We start from the raw sequence: 24,676 nt of genomic DNA, 5'->3' as shown, positions 1-24,676 counted from the left end.
CACAGCTGAAAGATATTGTGATTTCATATATGTTCCACATAATTGATCCAACACCGTAGACTCATGAATATAACTATTCCATGTACCTGGGGGTTAAAAGTATGATCCTCTTCTGCATAGAAAATATAGATCTAGTCTTTAGTCAGGACAACAAAATCAGTTGGGAGTAGGGTTTAAGCAAAACCATGTTAGTTCAAAAACCTGCATGCATAACTTTAATATGGAAGTTACAGTTAGCTTTATGTACAATATAAAAGTTAAACTATTTTGACTTTTATTTTTCTTCCAACTACCATAGTTCCCCACATGGAAAATTCTAGCAAAGGCACCAGACCTAGAGTGATTTTTTCCCTCTATTAATAAATAATGTGCTATTACATTTATAGGTTCAGATATAAAATTCATTTTTCACATTAACCATGACTCAAATCCATGCATTAGTAAACCTAATTAGCTTAAAGACTATATCACTGAAGACAGATATGACAGCTGCCATAATAAAAACTAACAAACTACTCTAGGTGCAATTACGTTTCTGCCAGATTTATTACAACTTTACTGTAATGTCACTGATGGCCTGTTATGTAGTTTTTCTCAATTTTACCCTCTTGTTTTAGACAGAATGGGACAGTAATTAAATAAAAAGTTCCTAAAAATGCTGTGAATAACATTACATGAGGTATTTTTTACACAGCCCTGTGGAAATAAGGCATCAGAGAGGTTAAGCAGAAAGAATATAGAGGAAACTGTCAGACACATTTTTTCTTTACTTAACTTTGAAAGGCCTTTATAGTTAGGTTATTTCTCCACACCAAGTTCTCTCTGATGGTTATGCAAACCTTGAAAGGGCAGAGAAGTCTTTACTTCTGCATGTATACTTGGCTATTAAGAAGCAAAGACCTGCTTCTTTATGCTTTTCATGAAGGACAACTGAACCCTGAAACTCTCCTCAACCAGTATTAATTGAGAGTATGGTGGGCACAACTATTAATATGCAGAGGCCCATTAACCACTCCAAGAGAGCTGCTATCAAAATTATGACTGGAAGGTTTAGCTACACAGGGAAAAACTCCCAGACACTGGAGATCACTCAGCAATTGCATTTCTGAACTAAATCTCCTCCTGCTATTGTAAGACAAAAAAACCAAAATCACAAAGTAATTACTCACTGATGGTTATGTTGAATATAAACTTAAATAATACACAATAATACTGGGACATTCCCAACTATCAGATCTTTGTTTATGATATCTTCTTAGTCTTAAAAGGAAGAGTCACCATATAAGGACAAGCAAATACTAAAGATCTGCTTAAAATTCCTTCTTCTACTCCTCTGAACACCCCTGTAGATGAGCCATGATCTCTGTTCAGGAATTTGACCTTATGTGATTTAACACAGATGTGTATGGCTTGAAAATGCAATGCAGATGGCTTTGAGTAATCAGCAAAACATGAGTTGTCTGAGTTATCATCTCTGTAAGATCATCCAAAGGGTGCAAAGGACTAGAATCATGAACTGGGGCATACTTAGTGGTCATTCTAGACTGGGGGTTATGTCATCAGCATAGGGAGTACACTGAACCCTGTAAATAAATATTTACGTGCATTAGAAAAATGATAAAGAAATGCTGGTAAGCTTCTGGTCTTTTTTTATCCAAAAGCCAAGACTGTGCTTTCTTCAATCATGTTTACCTCTAGATAAAAATGGCTCCGAAGTAGTATCTGAAAGGGTGGTCATCTCTTGTCCAACCAGGGGGCTGCTCTCTCCTCCTTCAAACATTCCAAAAACATTTACCTTATAGGTAGTTCCTGCCCTGCAACAGTTAAACAAATGTACTGTAACTAAAATGATTTGGCTAGCTAAACGCTGACACTTCACTTCTGAAATTCTCACAGAAAAAAATACCCCATGGAAAAGAAAATGCTGAAATGTGAAGCCCAAAGACTACCTTTTCCACAAAAGAGTGGAGTTTTGACAATATAAAAGCTGATTCTAGATTCCATACTTAAACTCGTAGCCTTCATCTTTCAAGTAATCTAAGACTTAAAGCTCAGGAGCAATGCATCCCAACAAAGAGGAGGTCAGGCAAAACCACCTGGAGCATGGATAAGAAGAAGCTCCTGGACAAACTCAAATATAAAAAGGGTGCCTACAGAGAGTGAAAAGGGTAGCCTGGGAGGAATATAGAGAAATTTTCCAGGTAGCCAGGATCAGGTTAGGAAAGCTGAAGTCCTGATAGAATTAAATCTGGCCAGAGACGTTAAAGGCAACAAGGAAAGCTTCTATAGGTACATCAGTGATAAAAGAAAAAAATGCTAGGGAAAATGTGGGTGCTCTCCAGAAGGCAACAGGAGATCTGGTTACCCGAGATATGGAGAAGGTTGAGGTACTCAACAAAATTTTTGTCTCAGTCTTCACCAGTGTTCCAGCAACACTGCCCAAGTCACAGAAGGCAAAGGCAAGCACTGGGAGAATGAAGAACAGCCTGCTGTAGGAGAAGATCAGGTTTGAGACCATCTAAGGAACTTGAAGGTGCACAAGTCCATGAGACCTGATAAGATGCATCTGCAGGTCCTGAGGGAACAAGCAGATGAAGTGGCCAAGCCACTATTCATCATATTTGAGAAGTCATGGCAGGCCAGTAAAATTTCCACTGACTGGTAAAGGAGAAAAATAACCCCCATTTGAAAAAAAGTAAGACATGAAGAACTACAGGCCAGTCAGTCTCACCTCAGTGCCCAGGAAGATCATGGAGCAGATCCTCCTGGAAACAATGCTGTGGCACATGGAAAATAAAGAGGTGAATGGTGACAGCCAACATGGTTTCACTAAGGCCAAATCATGCCTGACAAATACGATGGCCTTCAACAACTGGGTTACAGCATTGATTGATAAGATAAAAGCAACTGACATCATCTACCTGGACTTGTGCAAAGCATCTGACACTGTCCCGCATGACACCCTTTTCTCTAAACTGGAGAGGCATGGATTTGATGGATAGACTAGTCAGTGGATAAGGAATTAGCTGGATGGTCGCATGCAGACAATTGAAGTCAATGGCTCAATAACCAAGTGGAAACCAGTGATGAGTGGTGTTCCTCAAAGGTCGTTATGTGGACTGGCACTGTTTAACATCTTTGTCAGCAACATGAACAGTGGGATTGAGTGCACCCTCGGTAAGTTTTCTGGCAACACCAAGCTGCATGGTGCAATTGATATGCTGGAGGAAAGGGATGTCATCCAGAGGGACCTTGACAGGCTTGAGAGGTGTGCCCGTGTAAACCTCATGAAGTTCAACCAGGCCAAGTGCAATGTCCTGCACCTGGGTCAGGGCAATCCCAAGCACAGATACAGGCTGGGCAGAGACTGGACTGAGAGCAGCCCTGAAGAGAAAGACTTGGGAATGTTGGTTGACAGGTTCAACATGAGCCAGTAGTGTGCACTCGCAGCCCAGAAAGCCAACTGTATTCTCGGCTGCACCAAAAGAAACATGACCAGCAGGTCGAGGAAGGTGATTCTGCCCCCCTACTCCGCTCTCATGAGACCCCACCTGGAGTACTGTGTTCAGCCTGGGGCTCCCAGCACAAGGAGGACATGGACTTGGAGCAAGTCCAGAGGGAGGACACAAAGATCATCAGAGGACTGAAGCACCTCTCCTATGAAGACTAGCTTAGAGAGTTGGTGTTGTTCCACCTAGAGGAGTCCCTGGGGAGACCTTATAGAAGCCTTCCAGTACCTAAATGGGGGCTACAAGAAAGCTGGAGAGGGACTTTTTACAAGGGCATGTAGTGATAGGACAAGGTGAAATGGCTTTAAACTGAAAGAGGGTAGATTTAGATTAGATATAACGAAGAAATTCTTCCTTGTGAGGTTGGTGAGGCACTGGCACAGGTTGCCCAGGGAAGCTGTGGCTGCCCCATCCCTGGCAGTGTCAAGGCTAGGTTGGATGGGGCTTTGAGCAGCCTGGTCTAGTGGAAGGTGTCCCTGCCTATGGCAGGGGGCTTGGAACTACATGGTCTTTAAGGTCCCTTCCAAACCAAACCATTCGATAATACTAAGATTTTTAATGATCCAATTTCTAATATATTTAGTATATTTGCATAACAGATTTTGGCATGGTCTGAAGCCTACTTTATAAATCCAGGCCTGATTTATCTGAGAAAATGGATCAAGAACTAAACTAAGCTTTTTTTTAACAAACATGAAGTATGGAACTTTTGGGAGGAAACTTTAGAAATCCCAACTTTTTCCAGTATCCCATTAGCTTTCTCATATGCAAAATGCAGAATACAGGCTCTGCAGGAATTTCAGTTCCTGCGAGAACACAAGTGATGTGAATGAATAATCTCAGAAAGAGCCCTGCCAAGTGCTTTCCAGAGACTGCATAACAAGATCATCCTAGCTTATTGACAAAATTACTTTCTTACTTTTTCCAGGTGTTTCAATCCCAGATCATGATTAAACAAAACTCTAAGATAAAGTTATGGGGAAAAAAATAAAAATAAAAATAAAAAGACATTGATTATTATCCATACCTAAGCTCCTCCAATACAACTGTGCTGTCATATGGCCCCACTATTAATTCTCCAAGACTCCTGTTGTCTTCTGTAGGGTGGAAAGTGACTTTGTACCCCTTCACTCGCCCTGGAGCTGGCTCCCATGTTACTCGGAAGCTTGACATAGTTGAATCAGAAGTTCTCAGATTTCGAGGTGGCTTAAAGGGTGAGGCTGCAAAGATGGGAAGAAAGGGTTTAAATTAGGTCTGCTTATAGAAAAAAAATCAAGTATGCTCTTACATAAAAATCTGTATGAAAATCCAGTATTAATGCTGGTCCTAAACTCTTTCTATCTCTCCTTTGACATAAAGACAAGCATCAAGAGGTGAAAGGTGAGATTTACTTCACTTACTTTTAGCTATCTAACCCATAAGTATGTGAGCTAGGTTTGTTATTAAGGCTCCCTCTACAGTCAGCAGACTGAAGGACAGACAGAGATTCATCTCACCTATATCTTAAACATCCATGTGATCTTCAATAAATATTGAGAATAGGTGGACTAACCACTGTCAGTCTTTCTCTCTATTAACTATGCAGCAACTAGATGACTAGCTTAAATTAGCCCTCTCTTTTTTAAATGGCAGCAAGTAGTTGCCAATACTTCTCAAGCTGCTTCTTCCTCAGAGCTCTGGGTCCCAGAGGTCAGAGTATGGAGAGAGTGGAAGCAAGGACCCTTTCATAGAAAAGGTCCTGCCAACAGTCCTCTCCCTTTACAGGCTCAGGGCCTGGCACCTCAAGCAACTTCACCAACCACAGGTATGGCAGTATGTCAAAAAATAATTCTTCAGAGGAGTGCAGCCAAACAGCTTGAGGTTTTTAGGTCAAGAGCATCTTCCTCTGAAGACTAACAGCTACCCAGTGCAGGTCAGTCCTCACAGACAAAGTGGTTAATAAGCCTGCTGAGAGCTTCTGTGTCACTTTTGCCTTGTATAAATCTAAAGTGCAGTTGTAGAAAATACTGCAGCAGTGAAATCTCAAAGTTGCAAAAATGGGAATTAGAGTAAACAGAAAGTCACCACTATGAAAAAAGAGTTTGTCTTATCCTTTTGCCTATGGAATTGTCTAACTATAGCTGAAAGATCATAAATGTCCGCAGATTGTGAATTCCCCTGAGAAATCATAGATACACTCCTACTCACAAGGAAAAGTACAGCCTCTCTGTCTCATCTCTCGTGATACTCCTCCCTGAATTATCATGACAGCTTCAACTAAGAAGATCACCTAGGCTCCACTTTCTTCCAAAGTGTGATTACCACCACAACTATTTACACTGAAAGCACAGAGGCATATCACGTATCAAGATGAACAAAATATCAAAAGCAGCTGGATGATCTGAAATTTATCTGGTTGATTGATCTGGATACCAAGAGAACATTTCCTTACAAAAATAAAGACCAGCATCAGACACATACTAAAGGCACAGCAGAAAATTAGTTTTGCTTTTACCACAAAAATTCCCTCACCAGGACTTAATAAATGTTTTAGAGTTTCAGCTTCTGAGAGAAAAGAGCTTGTCCAGTAGACTATGGTCTCTGAGGTCAAGCTTCCAATAATGACCCTTCAAAATCACCTACTCCCCCTTTTTATTACCTCAGGTTTTCCACAAAAAATAAGGTGAACAAAGAAGACAAATCTAAGTAACAGAATGCTGGGCGGCTATTTAATCAATGCCTACAACCAAAAAGCAAATTATGAAACAACTGACAACACTTGTTTTATTCTATATACTGTCTTCCTCACAAAACACCTTGTTTTGACTTCTAATGACAGTTTTTCAAAACAAGTTCAGTATTTTCAATGAGATTTTATACCATATTTACATTCCCAATATCAACAGCAAGAACCTGTGCTCAGGCTATGACATAGTGAAGTTTTGAACAAATCAACCTGTCTTCTTAACATCTGACATCTTCTTTAATTTGCCTGTCCATTCATGATCTTGGCAGACTCCACCACTCCATACTTTTCTAAGTATCATGACTATTAATTTTAAGTACAAAACTTTACTTATAAAATCTTGTACACACTTATGATAAATACCTGTTGTTCCTTCTGCTTTTCTTGATTTTCCTTGTCCAAAATCATAAATTGGTACAACACTGAGGTCATATGTAGTCCGTGGCTTAAGCCGCTTTAACACTATGCTTGTAGCAGGAGCATTTACTCTTCCAAACATCTGTCTTCCTCCACTGCGTGGTCGGTAGTACACACGATATGACAAGACTTTCCCAGGTGAAGGCTGCCATCTAACTCTCATTGTATTCTCTGTCTCGTTGTCTACTGTCACAGTCCTGGCATTTTGTGATACTTTTCAGTGTAAAAATATGGATAAATGTTTATTTTGTCACACAAAGATATATTCAAATGCATGCCTACAACATTCATTCTGCTGTATTAAAAAAAATAAAAATTGCCCTTTACAAAATTACAGTATTTGATTGTGGGGGATCTCACAGGCCACTGTCAAATTAGTTTTTTCAATTGTAATAGACTAAACAAACACAAGTGTGCTTTCCACTACAGAGAAAAAAAGAAGTATAAATTGCACAATGACACAGTGTAATTGCAAGTTTTATTTAGTCACACTTTTCAGTAATCTATTAAATAATGGATTCAGCACTCTCAAATGAAAGTGATAAATTATAAAGCCACTGCTTTTTTTATGAACACACAGTTCTGTAAAGATTTTCTAACTTTCACATTTACAGACCTGCTAAGGCACTGGTAAATACCTAAACTGCTGGCTGTTGGGCTCCATAGAAACTATCTTTCAAATAGTGGTGAGTGACTTTCCAAATGCTTGGAAAATCACTCACCACTATGCACATGGACTAATAAAGCATTTTCGCTACAAACTGTAGCATTCGGCTTCTAAGAGATATTTTCCAGACTGTAAAAATGCGACAAATGATCTGGAGTGAACTGAAAGGTATGTAATGCTGGCTGTCAGCTGGAATAAGCCATCTAGGTTTTGGCAAAACAGAACCTTCTTGGCATGCCAGAATCAGCCAGTATTTCATCACATGGTAGGGTAGACTTTACAGGCTACAGTATCGTCTCCCAGTCTTAGGAAGTGACAGTTTCTGTGTTTGTACCAGAAAGATGCAATGTTAGTCTCAGGTCTAGGTCTACTGATAGGCCTGACAGCAGGTTCCCTGAGCAGCACATTGAGAGAAGTAACAAATGATCCGGCTAAGCTGCCTACTTAACCAGGAGAAGGCAGGACAGCTAATGCTGCTGTTCATGAAGAAAGAAGGAAGATGTGGGACAGCAGTCTGCTTTGACCCTGGGGAGTCAGCTCTTACCAACGGCAGCAAACGCTACTCTGGTGAGAACTTAAGAACAACTAGGTCAAGGACAAAGGTTAAAATAGTTCAGCAGTCTGTCTCCAACAGTAGTCAAAACAGATGCTTAGGAAAGAGTACAAGAACATGTAAACACACATGATGCTTCCCCAGAGCACTTCCTCAGGCTTTATATTCACATGGCCCTTTTAGACAAACAATAGAAACATGAAGGCTGATCCAGGGCACCCCTTCATTCATTCTGGCTCCTCTACTTGCCAATTCTTGCTCTAAAGCAACAAGCTATGCCTGGCCTCTCAATGTTTTTTACTTTGCCTACACTGCAGGAGAGACTTGAGCCTGCTTTGACTAACACTACATGATGTTTAGCCAGATAAGAAAAAAGATCCTCAGGACAGCTAAATAACAAACATTAAAATCACCCAGTAAGTGATCACTCAGTTTAAGGACTGTGAAGGTTGGAAAGGGCAATAGCTTGGAAAGGAAATTCACTGATTCTGTGGGAATTTGCCCCACCTTTCCTTCTTACTCTATCCATAACATTTCTTCCACCTGACTTCCAGCAGCTATACCAAACCTGCGAAAGTCTGGCTTCAGAATAATTTGCAGACAAAATCACATCTTAAGGTGGAAGTAACTCTTGCTGAATCCAAATCTACATGACATAGGTGAGATTTTCTTTTTATTTAATTGTCAAACAAAAAGCCAGAATTGACTGATCTGATGTGGCATTTTGGTTTGTGAGGAAATTTCAGGAAAAAAAAAGGTGAAGAAAAATAAGTTCCATTTGCTTTAAAATATCGTAATTTCATCAAGAACAGAATGTTACACTAGTGGCAATGGTGCACTACACTCACCATCAGTAAAAGCCTCTCCTTCTACTGGGTCTCCTTCTCCACTGCTGTAGGTTGCATATACTGAAATCCTGTATTTAGTCTCTGGCTCCAAGCCTTCTAGAACAGCATCCACTGTATTTCCAGGCACTCTCTTCTCTCCCATTGTATCATCATAAAGTGATTTCCACACAATCCTATAATCATTAACTGCTCCTGGAGCTGGCGTCCATGATAACCCAACTGTGGTGTCAGTTATGTCTGTGGTAATCAAATTACGTGGTGAACCACGTTCTACAAGAAAGAAAACAGCAAATTGTCTCTAAAATACAAACAGCAAAAGTTAGCAAAGTACAAATGGAAAAGTAAAAATTATCATAAAAGCAAAAGCAAACATTTTCCATCAATATTAGTTTCAACATATATTTGTAGTTCCAAGAGAAAATTGAGAGATTTCAATAAAATGCTTAAAGCTAACTTTAGACTATGAATGATCCTATCTCTTACCATGCAAGATACTTAGCAGTTATGCTTTAGCATATGCAAAATAAAAATGGCATTAATCAAATACTTGGAATTAAGCAAGTGCTTAGATGTGCTGTGGCTGATTTAGGTAGGTTTTGACTCTTAAGTAAAAAAATTTATTTTATTCATTCTTTTTCATCTTCATGTGTGTAACTTTTTTTCGGGGTGGGAGGGTGGTAAATAAAGGAGACTTTTACCTGAGTCAAACAGTCCTTTCTCTTACGACCTTATTTTCTTATTTAATAGTACTAGTTTTATCTTCCAGACTATTACTTACCAGATCTATCAGCTATTTCATTTTATGTTTATAACTTATTTGCAGCGTATTTACTTCATGCTGCACTTACAGTACAAAACACTCTCCCTCTTTCCACTCATAAGACTTGTGCCTCTTTCCTCCCTGTAGTTTGTTCCAGCCAGCTTGGAACAAAGCAGACAAACTCATTAGTCTGTGAAATCCAGTTGACAGCTGTATGCTTGAGTCTCACCTAACACATCAGAGTAATTCCACTTCTTAAAAATGGAGCTCATTGGTCTGAAGTGGTGCAGTGAAAGGAGTGCTTCTGTTTAATGTTTAACATACATTTATAACATATGTTCAATTTTCCTATTGCAGTGGCTGGCTTTGATGGCAGGAAAGGAGCACTGACTGGTGGGTTTATTGCAATGGCCTCACTGCAGCAAAATCTGCAAAAGGGATCTATGAAACCACATCCACATATACACAGAAGTATTCCTTGGTGTTTATTCTCGGTGGTCTTTCTCCCTGAAAATACATTCCTGAGACACTGCTTAGCAAGAGGTCTTAAACACTTGAGGTGGCCTCATGGCATTACAGTTAAGTTTCAGTGCACTGATAAAAATATCCTATAACCCTATGTTATACCACAGCAGCCATGGGACCAGATTCAAAATCTCTGAACACAGAGAAATTCAGTACCTATCCAATTTCCACTGCTTAGATTCATAGCAAGAACAGACCTCACTGTTTTCAGAAGCCTGAAGCAGTTTCAGTCCAAGACTGAGCAACAAGTTGCTCTAAGTCATATACTGTGTTTTCACTTTTCATATTCATTTGTCTTTCACTTCTACTGCAAATATGCAACATTTCCAAACATAATCCCACTGGAGCAAACAGGACTACCTGTAGAAAGCTTGGTTTTGCAACTATTTCATTGCCAGCAGAACTTCATTAAAACTGAGCCAATGAATCCCACTTGGCTTAATGATGAATGGAAAATAATATCAATCTATCTGAAAACAATGCTTACTGTATAATAAAGATTTGTTAGCTACAGAGATTACAGAATCAGAAGGTACGTCTCCAATCACAAAGCTGACTCTTAAATATAGCTAATAGAGCATGTAATATAATTCCTTTGAGCATGTAATGTAATTCCCTTGTGTTGCAGGTTTTTTCTAATTTTAATTCACAGTCTTGGGACATTCCATCATGTTTTTCTGCAGACAATTCTTTTTCCATCCTAACTCTGCATCAGTTCTTACAATTTTACTCTTCAAACCAGTTTTTAGCTTCACAATATAAATCACCACAATTTATGCCATCTTCTCTTCAAAAAAAGTTTAAGATACAGAGGTTTTGGTAAAGTTTAATTGGTTTTCATTTCACAACAATAGTAGTTGCATATAGTGAAAAAGTTATAGTGAAAAGGCCTGATTCAGCTCATGCTTCATGAAGTCCCACTGAATTCAGTGACTGTACTAAATGAAAGCCAGGGCAGAATCTAAACTCCAAAGACCGATTTTTCTGGAAGCCTGAAAAAAAGATTTGCCTTCAGAAGTAAATTACACCAATTTTTCTGTCTGCTCTTAAGCTTCTACTCTAAAATCTTGGCTTTTTCATACAATTAAAAAAAAAAAAAAAAAAAATTAAGGCCATCCAAATGGAAAAAATATGGAAAACCTAACCTGATAGAATGCACAGATGTCTCACAATAAAAACCTTTCTTTCCATATTTTAACGTAATATAAATATACAAGTCACTTTATTTTGGCTACTTTAAAACACGGCTGTGCCACAACATGATTTCAGTATTGAAGTATCTGCTACCACAGCACAATTTTTGCAAGTCTACTTTTGGACGGTACAGCTAATGATATATGTTGGAAACACTGCAAAAATAACTGCACATTTAAAACCATTATTGATAAAGTCATTATTGAGGTTATTAAATAACAGAGGAAAATAATTTGTTTGGAATGGACTGTAATGAACACCATTACTGTTGCTTCTGAAAGAAATAATCTTTGGAACTAAATGTCTTTTTTATAAGGCAAGGTAAGAGAGGGAAAAGGGACTGGGATTCTTACCAAACCACTAGAACTAAATGGAAAATTTTTACTTCAAATAGTTGGAAACTGCTGACAAGACAACTTACCTACTAAGGGAAATTAGACTTTTTATATGTTAAACTGCAACTGAGAACATTTCTTTAACATAACACACTAACTTGATTTGCACCTCATGTGTGAGGTGGAAGTTCACTGACAGCTTTTTTCTGCTTCACTGAATCTCCCACAAATGTTTTGGTATTAGGGGAACACCTGTGTTTAAGATGCAGTCCAAGTGTAAGTCTTAATTTATTAGGATTCCCTCAAATATTATCTAAGCAGCTACACTCAGAGTCAAGAAACATATTTGTGCTCCACAATAACACTGGTATCATACACTCTCTAGCAAACGTACAATTAGACCTATGCGATATTTTCCCTTGGATTAAAACCAAAATACCTAGTTACCTTGCTTACATTTCACCAAAAGAAAAAAAAAAAATAAACGAAAGAAAAAATCCACAGCTGTGACCCCTAAGCAGTCATTCTGTTCTTTGGTCCATGTGTTCAGAAATGCTTGTTGTACATCTGCTTTTTGCCTACTTGCTTAAACAGACTGGATAAGGAGCATGGAAGGACAATGCACACTGTCAGAAAGAAAAGTGCTGGCTGGCTGGCTCGCAAGTGGTTATCAAAAGACTCCTGCTTTTTCCTGACTTGAAATGGAAGCTAAAGTATACTCATCATTTTATACTGCCCCCAAGCCATCAGCAAATGAGGAAGCAGTTGTTATTCGAAAATTATCCCCTAACAGGCATTAGGTCCTATGGTGTTCTGGAGCACCAAACCAGCTGGTGTAAACACAGCTGTAAGCCTTGGTGAGTACATACACAGTAAAACAAAGTGCTTGCACGAACAGGTCAAACCCTTGTCTAGGCAAGCACGTCAGTCACCAATTTCAGGCTATCAGATTCTCTAAGAAGTTTTTAGCTCAGTGCTGTCTGCCCACAGTCCCTTGTACACCTCTACTATCACTCAGTGCAGAGCACACTCAAAAATTAACTTGGTAACTTTCAGTCAGGTGCTTTTACACCCAGTTCTGGACTTCTGCAGTGCCCAGTTTCCATGTTAAGTTTTTCCACTATAGTATGCCAGAGACAATATAATATTAAAGCAGTTTCCCTGTGTCCATTTGGCTCACTTCCCATAGCTCTCCAGCAATCACTGTTGTTACTGAACACAAGACTGTGAATCAGCTAAAATTAAAATGTTAACATTCATAAAAATTAATGGCATTATTCAAATGGCCTTTCCTCTCAGAAACATTTACACAACTCCAGACAACTTCAGTGAGAGTTGTACATGCCGTTTGAACCCAAAGTTTAAACAGTTTCCTGTATATGCTCTCAAAACCAGCTTTCAAAAATAACCTGCAGTGGTAAATTTTATGCAGGGCCATGTTTCATTTCGTTTAAACATAGGATTGATAGAAGCCAGCATCTGAAAAGGTCAGAATCAACTATATAAATGAGCCTTCTCTTGCAGAGGCATATACTTGATTCCTGCCTTGTTTACATCAGGAATATCCCATTAAGTAGGCAGGCTAGGTCGCTGCAGCCAAGCATCCAAGTGCACCCATGAGATGAGATGGTCGCAGGATCAGTTTTACTCAAATGATCAAACTCTCCTCAGCATTGCAGGAGGCAAGTCACTTTGGTCAGCTGATACCCTTTCCTCTGAACCACAAAGTAGAGGGTTACTCCTGGAGTACCAGCCCTCAGGCACGTAGAGAGGGGATGTGGACATGGTGCGGAGGAGAGTCAAGGACTTGCTACGCAAAGGGAATGCTCACTGGATCCTGTTAGAGGAAGTTTCTTGCTCTTCTGCTACTGGGAATGCAGAAAGGTGAGAAGACACACACCAGGAGAGTTCTGACCCAAAACAAAGGTACTTTGGCCAGAGCACTTCTGAGTCCCTGCTCTAGGATAAAGCCAACAAGAATTCATACTCAGTCCTTTTAATGTTTTATCTATCTTTTTCAACAGTTAATCAGTTAACTTTACTCTCAACTGTCTAGGAATATCTTTTTATTATTCATTCAAACTTCCTGTATTGTTTTTTTTTTTCTGATATATATTTCATTTCCTGTATAAAAGTAAGAAAAGTTTCCACAGATTATCAGAAGACAATTTCAAATGTCAGATTCAAAAATCTTGGAATGTATAATATTAGAAATGCATGAAACAGCATTAAATCTCCTGAGGAAACTGAGTCCATGTTTCTGTCAGGACGGAAGCAGGACTATGCAGTCTGAACATTATGTAAAGTCCCTGTGATATGCTAAAAACATCATTGTAACAAAATGTCACTTGAATTTGTACTATTCTGTCTGTAGGAGGTCATTCATTTATAAAGCATTCTTATGGTACCATAGAAACAGCAAAAAGAAATAATTTCTTTTCCAAATAACTACTATTTTCTGACAAAAAAGAGGGCCCCCCCCAACATAAGGTCTAAGAAATGTATACAACAGAAAATAACTTGAAACTGAAAAGTGACCTAGTGATGACAACTTTTTGTACCATATTGATTTAGTACAACCCAGTTCTCACAGCACAAATAGCTACCCATCAAACAGGATGGCAGGATTAGGTCCTATATCACAGAAACATAAAGCTGCTCTTTCTAAAGGGAAAGCTATTGTGATGAAATTAGATCTCAAACTTATCTCCTGAATTTAATACACCACACCTCTTGTTGTTTATTCTAAAGTTTACAAAGATAAGAAATAAAATGGGTTGATACGTCTGCTAATCTAGACTAGCAGTCTCATTTATATCAACAGAACTACATCCATTTACACCAACAGCATTTCTAGCTTAGGAACTTCACTGATGTAAGTGGAAATGCTTTGAAATTTCTCAGTACAAGCAAGACAGGAATCTGAACACAATTTTTTCCAGAAAAAAAAAAAAAGAAGGCTTTTTTTCTAAATTCTGATGAAATTTGTATTACAAATGTAATGAGTCCCTTGCTTAAAGTCAGTAACTGAAATATTCCTAAGTCTGTTCTGAAAAATACATAACTGCCAGCAAAAGGACATTCATAAAATAGAACTGCAGCTTTCAAATTTTTCAGACATTCATTAGGATTAAACATTACTGTGTAGATTGCTTAATCTAGCAACGATTCTTTTTTTCTTTAAAACAACTGCAGATTATGAAAGTTAATCTATTTAGCAGCTAATGTACAGTATGTTCTTTTCATCTGACAGCAAGCCTTTGGGCAGAAAACCAAATTCTTGCCAGACTTAAAACCACCTCTCTTACTAAAAAAAAGATTAGAAAAACAGTACCTCTCGCAAACCGCTTGTCTGCTGCATTTACGCTCACTGCCCCCACCATGTTTGTCATTGTTAGTTCTGGTATATGATGACTTGGGTAAAATCGTATGATCCTCCCAAAAAATGAAAGCAAAATGGGGGTTTTGGGGTGTTTGGGAATAAGAGGGAGACTTTTCCTTAAGGCATTCCTGTGGGTGTTTCTTGCTTATTCTTCAATCTGTATTATGTACCATCAAATAAAACTCAGTGCTAATTTGTTTAGTTCCCCCAGTTGTCACAAGCCTTGCCCCACCACATGGGAAATGGCAGCCTGCACTGGCTTATTTTACTTTAGCAGTTTCAGTGGCACCGAGTGAGCTGAGGGGAATCACAGCCAACAAAATATGTCTGAGGAAAATTTTTCCATGGCACTGTTATAGAAGGGCTGCAACCAAAGCTGCCTAGTGACGGATCACCATGCACTTTTGAAAGTGAGAGGATAAAGTAGAGAGTTTTCTACAGCACATATTTTGTATGTGCAGTTGTGTTTAATGCACTATGAAATACTAAGCTCCAGAACTTCCACCTTTGGATGGTACTTCATAACTGCAGATAAAATCAGCCAGTGACTGAAAAAGGCTGTATAAAAGATCAGAGCAGTATAAATTTCCTAAAATATGGATTACTGAAAAAGGAAAGCATACTCCTGCATCAAAGGGGCAAAAATATTGTTTCCCCTTTTCCGCTCCAAAAACACAGAAAAGAAAGAAACCCATTCTCTCTGAATAACAATTACCAGTACGGTATGGAAATTTTCTGATTACTCATTTGCTAAACTCTCTATACTGTGTTGTCCAGGAACAGTTCATAAAATTCTGATCCTCTGGCATGTGTTTCATCTTTGAGCTGGGCTAGATAGCTATGCAAACAGTTTATAGAAAAGATTATGCAGTTATTTGGGGGAATGTTTGCCCTCTCTGTTTTATGCAGTGAAACAATAAGGGCAAGCATATACTTAGCAAAAAGAAAAACAAACGAAGCAGCAGAGATTAGCCAGCTGGTAGATGATACCAGGTACACAGAATGATTGCTGGCTGGGTTTGTGCGGATTAATCTTCCCGAGTATCCTGAAACAAACAAGCCACTTCAAACCACTGAAAAAAATGTCTTGCAGAGCAAAACAGAGGAAGAGAAGGAACTTCCAAGAGAAATTTGTAACTACTAAAAATACTTTGGCTATAACATACATAACTGAAGGACCTTCAATCCATGCCTGCGCAGACATCTTCTTGCAAATCATGTTTGAGCAGTCTAAAAAATTATCAGTTTTTCTCTCTCTACTGAAGGCTGCCCTTGCAACTGAATACAGTACCAGCCCATATGAGTTCTCCTACTACATGTACAGCAAAATAAATCATTACTGAAGGCAGTAAGAATGTTTGTCTACACCCTTAGTCCCAGGGGACCATTTAGTGACTCAGTAAAATTCCATTAACATCTGAGACCTTGGATTTTTCATTTCCTGCCACTTGACTATACAATAGCTGGAGAAGCTACTGTATCCAGCTCCTCTTTTCTCACTTTCCTACTGGTGCTGAAATGTTCACTGCACCCAAACTGATTTTCCTTAGATGATGTTATCAATACCATAAACCAACAACTGCCACAGTTTGAAAGGCAATCTCAAGCCTAGCTCTTCATAATGATGATGAACTGAAGTGGCCAGCAACTATGGCATCACTGACTGAGTAGGTTTGGTGAGAAATCATATGGTGAAGACATCAAGTAAGCCCCATTGGGATTCCTGATAGAGGAAAATACTTAAGTGCTCAGTACTTCAGTGCTGTTGGCAATGAAAAACACACATGGCACTATTTTGTTTCTCAGACACCATGGCTCACGGAAAAACTAACTGAAATACTTAACACTTTTTTATGCTTCCTTTCACAGCTTTTTTGTCATTACTGTTGATAAGTTTATTTCTCGAGGAGTTAAGATCTGTCCCATTCCCAGCCTCAGTCAGACAAGTTATGTCAGCTAATAGTTAGTCGAGTATTCGCTTCACTGACCTGTGTAAATTTTCAGGCGAGCCCAACCGTACTTATTTTAGCTTCACAGGCAGCATGACTTCTCTTTTCAAGTAAACTCTATACTAAGCTTTGAAGTTTGAATGTTGCCTTTCAGTTCCAAAATTGCAACACTTTTAATTGTCTGCTTTTCCTCAAAGGTTTTGTCTTTTTATCCTTCAATGAGGTAAGAGAGTACCACACAGTGAAATGTTGTCTTACATGTACTGCAACAGATATTTTGAGAACCCTTCATACCATTAGTCAGAGAGTCTCTTAAAATATCTGTGGACTATGTTCAAAGAGTTTTGGTCTAATTTAAGTATTTTTATTACCCCACGAAACTCCTATATGCTGATTACTAAAATACACAGTGGATGTCTCATGAGAAAACATCATGATTTATGCCTCTGCTGTCATGCAAACAGAACTTTGTATTCTAGTCTTTACCTTTGATCACCCAGTAATGACTGACATCTGTATATACTCTTACTAACGTTTTATCTAACCAAGAAAAATTTAATAGACAGCTTCAATACGAAGAGTAATGTTTTCTGGAGTGTATCCTGACAGGATTTTCAAATCCAGCTGAATCTTCAAAGTATATGCATTTGAGTCAAAAAGCTACACCTGCCAAAATGGTAAAAGTCATTTTTAATTTGATTTTCTCCCAACTGAGGAACTGTATAAAAAGTAATTCAGTTAAGTGACAGGATGTTTATTTATTTGTATTGATCCCAAGACAAAATCTGTCACAGAATTTTTTGCATACGGTTTTAATTCAGTTGCTTAGAGTAAAATCTCCTACAGGAATGCTTCTGTGTCCTTTTAAGTGCAACATCCATTTTAAATTCCATCTGGTTGCATATAAACCCATTCCTGAGCTATAGTCAACTATTCTTTTAAATTTTTTGACTCTTAAACCAATTTTCCACTGCAGAAAGACCAAATCAGAATCACAGCCCTCCTAGGGAGGGGGAGGTGGAGTATGGAAAGGACAAGATAGTCTCTATCTCAGACTGAATTCTGGTTTTCTGATGACTCTCTCTTCTCGGTTCTGCTGTATTTCATTCACTGCTCTCTCCATTTAGAATGTGTTTTAACTGAAGCTCTAGGCAACACCTTAAAAGACTTTTCTATTTCTCAAGTTTTATCATAGGCTAAAAAGCTGAGCTTATTTTATGAATTTGCAACACACTTGATCTCTCCAGAGCTCCCCATTAGTAAAGGTTCTCTCAGGTTTCCTACAAAGATAGTGAAAACCTTTCCACCAAATGTAAACAGCTAACTTGGTCAACCCTTCACTAAAATTTGAGGCATCTCCCTAAGGAAGTGGACAACTCAGTCTGTTTAACAGAGAGACAGATGCCTTTCAAGATTTGCAACGGAAGACCAAGGCATTCCTCTCTCCACTGACAGAGAAAAAAGCAGGGCTGTCAGGCTCCTCTGTCTACTTGGGATCTAGTCTGTTCTTGTCTGAGCGTGAAATTTGTATTTCTGAATGTACAGGTTCAACAGAAAGAGTAAAGGAGACTCTTGCCCACCATACACTACAGCTTTGTGAATCCACTGCGATGTGGAGATGTGAATTCAAACTCTCCCAGACAGCAAGGGCTACAGCTCCACCGCCCCTCTTCCCTTCAAAAAAGTGTCAGACTTAGAATACCACACAAAAGGAAGTGGCAGCACCACCACCACCAACAGGGAAGTTCATTAAATCCTGATCACCTCTGGCCTTTCTGGAGGATATGGGGAGAATACAGCTATCTGTTCTCCTTTACCTGGATTTCAGTAGTGTTATGAGCAAGTGACAGGTTCTTTTCTCCTATAAAAGAAGCATTTTGGATCTTGCATGGGTATTGAAAGTGAGGGAGTTAGGGAACTTTCAACATAAACCACAAGGTGCCTGATTTTCTGATGGCTGCACCTTGTCTCAGTGTAAGTAGGTAATTTGAATAGTCACCTGATAGTCATCTGAGACTTGGGTAGTGGGCCAGGCAGGAGGTTTGTGTCTAGCTCTCAGTTGGTCCTTCTATAGTCAGTGAACAGAGAAATGTTCCTTTGAAGATAAAATGAGACCTTAGGTGGACTACCTGCCTTCCAGAAGTATCTGCCTTCCTTCATCAATCACTGAAGAATCCTAGAGAGTCCATGCTGCAAACTGCAGTGTTCAAACTAGTGCCTAAATTTTAGTGGGATGAATTCACCATATTGGTGAATCATTGGAACAAATTTTTTGTTTGCTTGTTTTTCCAGTTTCCTATTTTAAATAGATTTTCTGGTTTGTTTTCTAACCTATGTCATAACAAAAAGTTAAACTGATGGAGAAACTGAAGGCCAAGTACACCCTTACTTTAACTCCATTAGCGTCAATGGATGAGATTTAATTCCACATAATTAATCTGAAAGACGTTTTCAAGTGCCATGCCTACACAGCTGCAGTGACAGACTTTAGCAATACATACCTGGCCAGCACAGACCACAGTCACACTTCCTTTCAAGGCCTAGAAGGCAGCTTTCCCTATCCTCTGACAATTAACAGATGACACTAAGAATGCTCCAGAGAAGTCTGGAAAATTCTCTGCTTGAAGGGAGGGGGAGAGCCACCTCCCCTCTTTATAAGAGAGTCTTTGGCTCCAACTTACCCTTTTGCTAGCATTCTGTTAATGCTCAGCTCCAGGTTATTACTCCTATTAATTAAAAGCAGGATATGATTCATTATTGCTATGACTAGACTAGATGTTGGTTTTCTGATGAAAATACGGCCCCTGAACACCTTCCAGTCTCAGTTCAGCACAAACCCTGCAAATTTTAAAATGGATGAGATACTTTAACCCCACTAATTAATCCTGTTACATTAAGAACAATCTGCTACTAAAACTGAGAGAGGTTGAGAGGTATAAGACAAAGATATTTCACTAAGGCTGGTATGGAAGTACAGTCAGTTTTGTTTCGTACTTCTGACAACATCTTTTTCAAGACACCTAGAGTCTCCTTCACAACCAGTGATTTGACCCCACTGTTTTCTCTAATGGACAGTAAGTTTGGAAAATCCCTGTAAAGTAGAAGAATGTCTGTATGGCTATTTTTCGTTCACATATTTACTTCTACAGAAAACTCAGGAAGACAGTACACTTTAAGACACCTTAAACATTAGTCAAATAAATGAATGACTGTACAGAAATAATAATTACCTTCAAGTGTTTCTCCCTCTCCAGAAAGGGCCTCTCCTGCTCCTGATGCATACAAGGCAGACACAGTCAATGCATACCTAGTGGCTTCATCTAAGCCTTTTAGCACTTTAGAGGTAGTGTCACCTTTCACAGTCACTTCCTTAGTTTCACCTCCTGAGACTGGAGTGTATGTTATAAAGTACTGCTGCACTTTGCCAGGAGCAGCACCCCAGGACAGCTTCATTGTTGATGTTGTAGCATCAGACACTCTCAAATTTCTTGGATTTCCTCGGACTGCACATGTCAAAAGATGTTGAAAACAAGTTGAAGCAAGCTTCATTTAGTGGATTACTTTTTTAGGTTAACATAGGACTTATTGCTGAAAAAAATTATTCCTGAATAGCCTGCACTAACACTGCTACTGTATTCAGGATTGTATAATTCTATAATTCTATCCCCACATTCCTTAGGCAAAAATGTCCAGGAAAGTCTTTTTGCACCTATTTTTTTCTGTTAAAACAGGCTCAATCCTGGAACACTTACACATACTAGCACCTTATACATTCAGCACACCAAGATGTTGAAGTCACTGAAGATGCTGAAGTCACTGACCATGAAGTCATGACCATGTTGAAGTCACTGTCTGCACAATCAAGTCACAGATCAAGTGAAATGTGAAATGAACACATTAGGGTTTCCTACAGAGTTCTCTTTGATTATAGTTTCTCTGATTTCTAATATTTAAAATCTTATTGAAGTTTCTCCAGTGATCGGAACATTTCTACTGTCTCTGTACTCTTCGGATTTTGTTTAATAAGGTGTAATACCTGTTAAAGGATCATACATTTTCATACAAGTTAAGGCCACTTAAAGTGATAACTTTAGTACATTAAATGTTTCATTCATTCCTTGTTAGCCATTCAGAACAAAGTGTAAACAGGGTCTTTTGCTGAAAAGAAATGTAATTTATATAATTGACAATATGAAGAATCACAAGGACAATTAATTAAACACACAGGCAGATTCTTCACCCAAGTTACCTTGCTGCCTTGCTAGGTACTGCAGATTCAATAGACTATATTTTGAAATTAAATATTACAATTTTGGTAAATTATATTGTCTTAAATTACCTCTCAACTAGGCTTGAGTAATTTTATAATTCCCTGTTCATCTGGGATAACACATATGGCCAATGTGGGTTATTCTCTTTTCAGTACAAATATGTGAGCATGCAGGGAGTTCTTCTCAAGCTTACTACATTCACAGCATTGATCATGTACCTTCATCAGTTTTTGCATATCCGTTCAGAGAATTCCCAGGCCCAGACTGATATTCAGGAATAACAGATACTTCATATCTTGTATCTTGGATCAAGTTCTGCAGAATAGTTGATCGTTCATTTGCTGAGGCAGTCACTTGTCTCCTTTCTCCTCCAGTAACTGGTCTATACACAAGCCTGTACCGTAGGACATTTCCTGGAGCTGGAGTCCAGCCAACTACAAAGCTATCAGTAGTTTCATCTGTTATCCTTAAGTTTCGAGGAGCACCTTTAACTACAAAAAATATACACATATAATTAGTAAATATTTGCTTTTAATCAAGTGGTATCTATCTGAAGTGAAATCATTCCAACCATTCTATTAGCTTATCCATTTTACCAAAACAACAGTTTATATTGCCCTCCCCTTGTTTTAGGCATTTCCGAAAATTTATGGGCCAGAGTTACAATTAGCAGTGTAACAAAGCTGTCCCCAAAAGTACATTAATCTCAGTTTACACAGTCACTTGTGAAACTTAAGAGAGTCTGACTGTGTTTAGTGGTAACAGTAGAACTGAACTGTGTAAGGGACACTTGGGAATAGTAGGGAAATTTAACACAACAAATCATATAGGTTTCTTTGCTGTGGCCATTTGTTTCTGCACGACCTTTGCAGATAGCTGACTACACACAGATAGCTCTCCAATTTTAAAAAAATGACCAAGGGAAATGCAACAGGGAAAAAAACCCCAACCAAACAAACACAAAAGCAATTCTATTGCTTTAAATTAAATTTTCACAACAAAAAATATATTCATTGCAATGAGTTGCATCTAGTGTTTAAAAAGGGCTTCTGACTTAAATCACAAACTCAAAGACAAAAAATAGCTTGGTAACACAGAAATTAAGGAAAAAGTGTACCGAATCATTTAATCTAGTCTGCTCCTTGACAAAAGATACAGCAGCTCAGGTCATTTCATACGAACTCAGTGGGCACACCAAAGAGTAACTTGACCCTTCCAACATCCATTAAGATCTACTGCATTGCAAGTTGCCTAGCAGTATGTTGCATTGTCATTTAGGCAAAAAAAAGTTTGGGGTTTTTTTATTGTTTACTATCTAAATTATAATTCGACTGGAACATTATATGCCAGAAAGATTGTTCTTCCGTGTTAAATTACATGCTTGTTAAGAGTAGAGCAATTAATAATCATAGTTTTAAAGAATTAAACTTATTTTCTACTCATGTGAAACACAATACTCAATTTCAAATTCTTTAAAAGCTTGAAATCAAAATTAGTTGCAGAGAAAACTGTCTGGCCCAAATTGTTAGCTAGATCTGCACGGACCGCTGCTGATGTTTACATGATTGCAAAAGAACTCTTCTCAGACATATTGAGACCTCATCAGATCAAGATGCTGACAATTATTTAAGGCATAATCAGTTACAACATGGGAACACTGATTATTTTTATTAAAGCTATTCCTTCTCCTGTCCCTTACACTCAAAAGCTACATTTTCTATCATCAGCCAAGATTTTGTTTTCTTAAGGGAAAGTTATGTGTGGCCAAAACATTCTGACTAGTACAGTCACGGAAACATGCACACCAACAGTGAAACCTGTATCTTCCAAACTTAACATCCAAACTAAGCTATTTTATAAGCATGTATTTCTATCAATCAGTCCTAAAAGGAAAGACTAATTAACAAATTTCCGTGCTGTTTCTTTTGCTCCCTTGGAACCATTTACATCACCAAAGGTCACAAATGACAGCATGGAATAATGAAAAAAGAGTGGATCAATATTTTAAAAAGCATGATTTAGACTAGACTGAGTATTCAACTACTGGAATAGAAAATTGAATTTACTGTCATCGTTCTCCTTTAAATCAGTGGAAGTGCATCATGGCAACTCTACCAAGAAAAGGTACTGCTACCATTAAATTTACAGCCTACCACTTAAATTACAGCCATTGATAACATAAACTCTCAGTGACATCAACGGAAGTTTTGAATCAGTAAGAGTTATTGGATCAGACCCATGAAGTTCTGATGAGAAACAGCTGACCAAAAACTCAGCCCCCTTTAATCCTATGGTATGTAAAACAGAATTTCTATTAACATAATTTAGATATAGACATGGAAAACTTCATAGGTACATGCTTGACTTTAAATGTATTAAAGTGAGCGTACATTCCTGCATCAGAGTCATAATTATTAAACAGAACAGAATAAAGTTGGAAAGGACCTATAATCACCTAGTCCAACTCAAGTGTATACTAAGATTGATACATGTCAACGAGTATATTATTGACAACACACCATTTGAAAATAGGCCATTACAGAGAAACACAGCATCCATCCAACTTTCAGGGAAAATAAAATCTAATCTTAAAAAATTAAAGTGGGCCTATTATTGGAATTGTATACCTTTACTAAATGCATTGAGAGACAATAATGTTTATTCTCATTCCACATACCAGTACAGCTCCTCAGGCTCAGCTGGCTGTTCCACATACACCCATTCTCTCAATTAAGCAAATTCTTATTTGAACACATGACTCTTGTGTCTGAGAATAACGGAAGCCTACCTTCTAAGGTGGTTTCCTCTCCATCCAAGGGAGGGCCATCACCATCTTCATATTCAGAAATCACGCTGACTGTGTAAGTAGTTTCAGGTAGCAAGTTTGTGAGAACTGAGCTAGTACTTGAAGCTGGTACTGAAACAATAAATTCTTCTCCACCAACTGCTACTTTATATTTAATGAGATAAGACAAAACCTCAGATCCAGCTGGAGACCAGCTCACTTTGAAACTGTCAGATGTTACATCAGAAAAGACCATATTCTTTGCAGGTACATAAGCTGTATGGAAATGAAAATGCACAGATGAGGCATACTTGCTAGAATATTTTTAACACAAAATCTCTAAAATAAATTTAAAATGTCCCTCAATAATATGATTTATTCTAATAGAACAGATATTTGTTGCACATGCAACTGTATTTGTTTTCTATACTTGCTTATAGCCATCAAATGTCATTATGATCCTGTTTAGGTTGTCTCACATCATACAACAAAGAGTAGAGGCACCAACTCAGTGATTTCTTGATCAAAAAAAATGTACTTGCGAAAACTCAAGTTAGAATTTGATGATCAAGTCGGGTTCCCTCTTTCGTATGTCCCATGAATAGCAATAACATTATACCCTCAACAGGAACTAAGAATCCTTGGGTTTTTTCAGATCTAGATTAGAAATAGGACAAAATAAATCCCGGTATTTTTTTTTTCAGGAATGGAGTCAAAGGGGAAACAAGGAACTTGACATGAGGCACAAACACAAAC

General features: G+C 38.3%; 1 protein-coding gene across 9 annotated transcripts in view; it reads right to left on the bottom strand.

Moving 5' to 3' along the window:
* Window positions 1–24,676, bottom strand: part of COL12A1 (collagen type XII alpha 1 chain) — a 102,009-nt gene that overhangs the window by 59,513 nt on the left and 17,820 nt on the right. For all 9 annotated transcript variants that reach the window (XM_030490230.1, XM_030490233.1, XM_030490235.1 and 6 more), the window contains 7 exons: window positions 23,924–24,196; window positions 21,354–21,626; window positions 20,095–20,367; window positions 8,720–8,989; window positions 6,598–6,864; window positions 4,537–4,729; window positions 1,693–1,814 (listed from right to left, as the gene is read on the bottom strand). In XM_030490230.1, the coding sequence (XP_030346090.1) occupies window positions 1,693–1,814; window positions 4,537–4,729; window positions 6,598–6,864; window positions 8,720–8,989; window positions 20,095–20,367; window positions 21,354–21,626; window positions 23,924–24,196 (1,671 nt within the window). The remainder of the gene's footprint in view (window positions 1–1,692; window positions 1,815–4,536; window positions 4,730–6,597; window positions 6,865–8,719; window positions 8,990–20,094; window positions 20,368–21,353; window positions 21,627–23,923; window positions 24,197–24,676) is intronic.

This window comes from Strigops habroptila, chromosome 6 (assembly GCF_004027225.2).
Source record: "Strigops habroptila isolate Jane chromosome 6, bStrHab1.2.pri, whole genome shotgun sequence".
Classification (NCBI taxonomy): domain Eukaryota; kingdom Metazoa; phylum Chordata; class Aves; order Psittaciformes; family Psittacidae; genus Strigops; species Strigops habroptila.
The sequence above is the reverse complement of the archived record's forward strand: the minus strand, read 5'-3'. Positions and strand labels throughout refer to the sequence as shown.